This window comes from Erpetoichthys calabaricus, chromosome 3, assembly GCF_900747795.2.
Source record: "Erpetoichthys calabaricus chromosome 3, fErpCal1.3, whole genome shotgun sequence".
Taxonomy (NCBI): Eukaryota; Metazoa; Chordata; class Cladistia; order Polypteriformes; family Polypteridae; genus Erpetoichthys; species Erpetoichthys calabaricus.
This window is the reverse complement of record NC_041396.2, coordinates 19,334,239-19,340,238: the sequence shown is the minus strand read 5'-3', so window position 1 is coordinate 19,340,238 and position 6,000 is coordinate 19,334,239. Positions and strand designations below refer to the sequence as shown.

At 39.5% G+C, this 6,000-nt stretch overlaps 1 protein-coding gene across 3 annotated transcripts in view; it reads left to right on the top strand.

Moving 5' to 3' along the window:
* The first annotated feature begins 211 nt into the window (after nucleotides 1-211).
* Nucleotides 212-6,000, top strand: part of kdm5ba (lysine (K)-specific demethylase 5Ba) — a 96,777-nt gene continuing 90,988 nt past the window's right edge. The window contains exon 1 of one of the 3 annotated variants that reach the window (XM_051924398.1): nucleotides 212-543. In XM_051924398.1, the coding sequence (XP_051780358.1) occupies nucleotides 379-543 (165 nt within the window). In that variant the 5' untranslated portion in view covers nucleotides 212-378. The remainder of the gene's footprint in view (nucleotides 544-6,000) is intronic. The other 2 variants (XM_051924399.1, XM_028796415.2) reach the window with 2 other exon arrangements.

Here is a 6,000-nt window from a genome sequence, read left to right as displayed (position 1 = left end):
CCTTTTATTTTGGGGGTGGTGACGGTAAATTCCAACACAGTACAACATTATCCATTTTCTGCCGCGATTGTGAGAGTAAAACCTTCATGTTTTTATTATTCTTATTCAATGATTTTTATTTCTTGAGAAGCAACTCGACGGGGGACTAGATGTCAAGGCGGACGCATAAGCTGCAACAGCAATACCCCCCCCCCCCCCCCCGTGTGACTGCGTGTGCGCGCGCGCGAGAGCGCGAGGGTGAGAGAGAGAGAGAGAGTTGATGCCGATTGTTTGTGTATTGAAAGGAAGCTGGTGTAGCGCTGGGTTCGGATTACCTGCTCTGCTTGAACTCCGATTTTCTTGTCCATTCTGTCTGGGATTTTTTTCCCCCTCGTCAGGATGAGCCAAGCCAGGCCTCGGCCCCGGCCGGACGAGTTCATCCCACCACCGGAGTGCCCGGTCTTCGAACCCAGCTGGGAGGAATTTGCTGACCCGTTTGCTTTCATCAACAAGATCCGGCCCATCGCTGAGAAGACGGGCATCTGTAAGATCCGCCCGCCGCCGGTGAGTGTCGACAGAAGCGGACGGGCAACAAAGCCATATCGAGAACGATGTGGGGGACCCTCACCATTTTTTTTTTTTTTTTTGTGTGTATGTGTGTGCGTGTTTCCACACATTTATTTATTTATTTATTTGTCTGTCAAAAGAAAACTTTTCAATATGGCGGCTCCGGGCTTTTAAACGGGGGAGCCTCTCCTTTGTGTGTGAGGGTGAAGACGACTGTACCTGCGAGCAGGGCCGGGGCTGCTACCGCTAATGCTACTGCTACTTGCGACCTTTACTCGCTTCCCACCTCCATTGGGGGAACCAGCCGGTCGTGAAAACGCGTTGAAAACGGAACATGGTGGTGGTGGGGGGGAGCTTAAATCGGAAGAGAAATGAACACCGCACACTCAGCGTTATGTGCTTCGAGTTGGTGTGAGCACCCTGCCCACACCCCCCCCCCCCACCGGCACGCGACCCTCATCAACAGGCCATACCAGGCCGGGTTGGGGTCTTTTATCAATCTTCTGGTTCAATCCGGACCGGAATGGTAACGCGATTCGCGTCCATCTGCCTCTCACACTTGTCCGTGCTCCCGTCCTCGACGTGGACATACCGAGACCACCTGAAGTGGGCTTTAAAATTGTCGTTAAAAAAGATCTCCGTGTTGAGTAAGAATGGGGGTGGAGCGGGGCTTCCATATATGAAGGTCTTTGTTAGGTTTTTATTTTTTAAATATACTGAAACGTTTTGAATGCTGATGGCATAAATGGAAAGATGGAATGATTGATCATAACCCCCCCTAAGAGAAGAAAGGGGGGGGGGGGTGTCTTCAAAACACCTTGAGTTGAGATGACTTTTCACAATTCTTTTTATTGAATTTGTTTATTGAGGTGAGGTTATGGGGAGGAGGGGGCAGCATTAAAAGTTGTGTCCTCCAAGAACTTCTAAAAATAACAGATCGGTCTTAATCTTTATATATCTGATGTGTGTTTTCAGACACCCACACACATGTGTATCTAAATATACATGCAATTATGAATGCAACATAAATGGACAGAACTTTCTGTCCCCAGGAGGAAATTTGGCTTTTTACAGAAGCTCAATGATTGTGTGCATCTAGAAATGTGTTTATGTACATCATATTTTGAGGTATATGAACAGTTTGCAGGCTGTAGTGTGTGTAATTTCAATGAATGTGTTTTTCAGGCAGTCTTAATGTTTTGAAGTGTATTTTTATTTTCCACTGAATTGTGCTATATGGATTAGAAATGACAAAAATGTGCTTTATACATTAGAAAAAACAATACACAGCTGTACATGTGTATACAAAAATGTGGCTTTCAGTTGTTATTTTTTTTTTATTACAGCTGATAGATCTTTTACAAAGTGCCCTGAATCCTAAACAATAAAGTAAAGTGCTACGTGCCATAAATGGGCATGGCTTTAAATTGTATGTATGCACTTTTCAAAGCTCTGAAATGAATATTCATCCATCTAGATCTGTATGTGTACATAGTAATAGTAAACCCAAAATAGTTCCACCTTTTAAATTTAAAATCTTATTAGCCGTGCACCAAGATCAAAGTGTGTGTTTGTGAGTTACCCGATGCTCTTTTGCTTACAAAGGAGTCCAGAGAGCTTTGGAAACCATTAACAGTGGGGGGAGGGGCATACTAGATGCTTTATTCTTTGCATTACATAAAATTGAAAGCTGTTTTCTATATAAGAAATGTAAGGAAATTGCTGTTAAACCCATGTAGACAATTTTAAAGGTTAAAAAAAAGTCACATAGTATAGTGCTTCCACAGTTTATTTTTTTTTTTTTTAGAAAATAAATGGGCAAAATTGTGCTTTAAGCAAACATTTTCATAGTGATTCGAAAGGAAAAAATAAGAGCATTGACTGTGCTGTGAAAATGGGGGCTATGAATACCAGCTTCACACTGAAAACAGTAAAAGCTTGTTTCCACCTGGAGATATCCTTTTCCCCTTCTCCAGCCTGAGGCTGAACACGTAATTCAGAACAGTTAATTTCGGTGTTTTATTATTTGTGAATATGATGTATAAATTGAGCCTCTTTTTCCAAATATTGATAGCCAGTGACTTTATAATTAGTGTGCGAATTACACTTTTACGTAAGCCATATTGCCTCTTGAGAGAGATACACGCAATGCCACAATTACACCACCACCCAATTTGCTATACTTTTTTATTACTTTTTGGATTTTTAAGATTTTTTTTTTAATTTGCTATTAACATACCAATTATCTAGTCTGCTTTAGTGAGTGAACCTGTTTGTTAGCTTTGTCAGCTGTGAGATTAGCTCTTTTGCTTTTAGTTGATATTCCTGTGCGCCATCTTGGAATGCAAAATGTGTGGTGGCTTATTTTTCTAAAAGTGTGTGAACAAAGAGACTACCTATATAACATTCACACAGATATTTGGCAAGTGCTAATAAAGTATATATTCAAAGTGTATACAGATTTGGTGGGGGGGGGGGATTAAGATTGCTTGCATCTATTATCCTATTATGGAGATGATTGCTGTTTGTTCATTTTTATTTTTCAAAGCCAGCCTAGTTATTTCTAAATGGTGATAAATATAGTAGTGTATTCATTGTATTAGTTCCACATTTTGAAGCACTTTACATGTTGTTGAGATGTGGATTCTTAATTTGTAATGCTTTGTGCATTGATTAGTGCTTTCTAAATTAAAAAAAAAAAATAACAATTTAGATTAAAATGTATCATTCTAAATCTTGTGTGTGTGTGTGTGTGATGTGTGCAGTGCAACCAATTGGGCATATGCATGCACTCTGTGTGTGAGACTGTGTATCATTGTACCTTGATGCTTTTTCAATTAAAAATTATTTAAAAATTCAGATTAAAATGTAACATTCGAAATCTGCGTGTGTGTGTAATAAGTAAAATGCATCCAGTTGGACATGTTCTCTGTGTGTGTAAGATTGTTTATTTGCGTGTCTTTATTCCTTGTGCGTTGATTAATGCTTTTTATTTTCAAAATTGAAAACTATTAAAAAAAATTCAGATTAAAATGCATCATTCGAGATATCTGTGTGTGTAAGGTTGTTTGTTTGCGTGTCTTTATGCCTTAATACTTTTTACATTCAAAATGAAGAAAAATTATTCAAAAATTCAGATTAAAATATATCATTGTAAATCTGTGTGTAATATGTTAAATGCACCCAACTGGTCATATACATGTACTGTGCATGTGACTGTTTGGGTATCTGTGTGTGTCAATCTGTACATATAAATTCATAATAAACATACACATATAAATATGTGTATGTGTATATATATATATATATATATATATATATATATATATATATATATAATATAAATATAATGTGTGTGTGTATATAGAGTTTGGATATACACAACATTAAAAAAAATGTGTCTGTAAATTGCTTGAACAGTAAGCTGGCAGTTGTTCATTTGCATACAAGGAAGTTGCCTTAAAATTGAAGCCTTTTACTATTATGTTAAAATGTGAACAATATTATATGTTCTTCATCTGACATCAAATAAATCCAAAAACCTTAAGGGTCTTTTAGCTTTTATTAAAATAATCTGCCTGGGACACCTTAAAAAGCTTCAGTTTTTTTTTTTTTTGGTTTTTCTCCTCTTTTTAACATTTACTGCTAAGCGAGGGTTTCTCCCATTTCATTTGCTCTTCATCGATGGTGCCTTTGCAGTGGGTGACCTGGGGCTGTTGAAGTGTGTTTAGCTCGCTGGGGTGTGTGTGTGTGTGTGCGTGCGCTTTTACTTACTTTGAGGTGGTTTAGGCACGTAGGCAGTTAGGACTCTGCCAGGGCCATCTCTGATAAGCACCCCTCTCGGCTTAGCCCAGCCCTGGGTGTCTTCCTCCATGTTGGCTTTGTAGAAAAAAGGAGCTGCAGTGGCAGTCTGCATGCAGTGAGCTCCATCTGGCCATTTTGTGAGGCTATACTGGGATTAATGAGAGAATAAGGGGGGAAAAAAAGAAAGGGGAGGGTTGAGATGGTTTACCTCAGAGATGGTCTAGGTTTACAGATGGGACTGATAAAAACCCTGAAGGGTGTAAATTTCAGTATTGTGTGTGTGTGTCTAAAGATGTCCACTTAGTTGGGGGGTAAGAGGGACAGAAGAAGAAGGAAAAAAAAAAACTAAAAATACTTGACAGCTGGGATTCATAAGCAGAGCGGAGAAATCAGGAAGTGTTCATCCCAGCTTTTTTGTGGGGTCCAGTAGATAATTTTGTTTAATGGTGTCCTGAATTCCAATCTGCTTTTAGTTTATGAAGAAGTTCATAGCATACTGATAGCTTCTGGGTTGGAGCTGGGCTGGCATGTGTCTCCTGAGAACCTTCTACACTCCCTGTTCACTCGCATTGTGCTTTTTGAGCAGGGGTAAAGGACAAGATTGGACTGCTGCCAGTGTAGTACCTAGGGGTTGAATTTTATTTCATATGTTAGTTGAAGTTGTTCAATTATTTACTTCATTTAGTGCAATAGTAGAAGTGTGCTTTGGAGTGATTATGGTTGTCTGTTTGATGTGTGTGTGTGTGTATGTGGAACTCCGCAGAGCTGATTAGGAGCAAGGGCTCTGGTAGTCTGACTGGATCAGTCTGTGTTTTATTTTTACTTAATTTTTTTTTTTTTTTTTTTGCTTTTCGAAGTCTGTGGTGCAGATTTTTTGTTTGTATTGTATAACCTTTGATCTTGCCCTGTATTTGTTTTTTTGTCTATCAGCTATTTTTATATATACTGTAATGTGGGTGGGTGCCTAAGTTGCCCTTTTGATAGTCTGGTGGCCCAACAAGGCTTGATTCCTACCCTGTAGCCATTGTCATTCTAAAATGGATTATTGCTGTGAGTATGTATGTCCTTTTAGGCAGCATGGTGGCAGAGTGGTGGTGCTGCTGCCTTGCAGTAAACCCCTGCGTGGAGTTTGTATTTTCTCCCCGTTTCTACATGGGTTTCCTCCTGGCCTTCTGGTTTTCTCCTGCTGACCAAAGGCATGTATTTTAGATGGATTGGTAATGCCTAATTGTGCCATGTATCTGTGTTCACCTATGATGGACTGGCACTCTGTGCAGGGATTGCTCCCGCATTGTCTGATGCTTGCGGAGCTAGACTTAAGCTTCCCCATGAACCTGTTCAAAATAAAGTGGGGTTGGAAAATGAATGGTGTGTGTGTGTTATGATGTACATTTGCCTGTGATGGACTAATTTCACTTTTTGAGCTTATTTATGCCCCATGGAAATAGGCTGTGGCACCCTAACAATCTTGAACTGGATTGCAAGTTTTGAGAATGTTATGATGACTTTAATATTAAAGTGCCTGTCAGTCTGTGTATATTTCTTTTCATTACCTTTTCATATTCACGTCTGTTATGAAGTATGATTCTCCCAGTGCGATAAGCACCTGTCTCTGTATGGCATTCCATCCATCTTCCAAAGTCACATTTT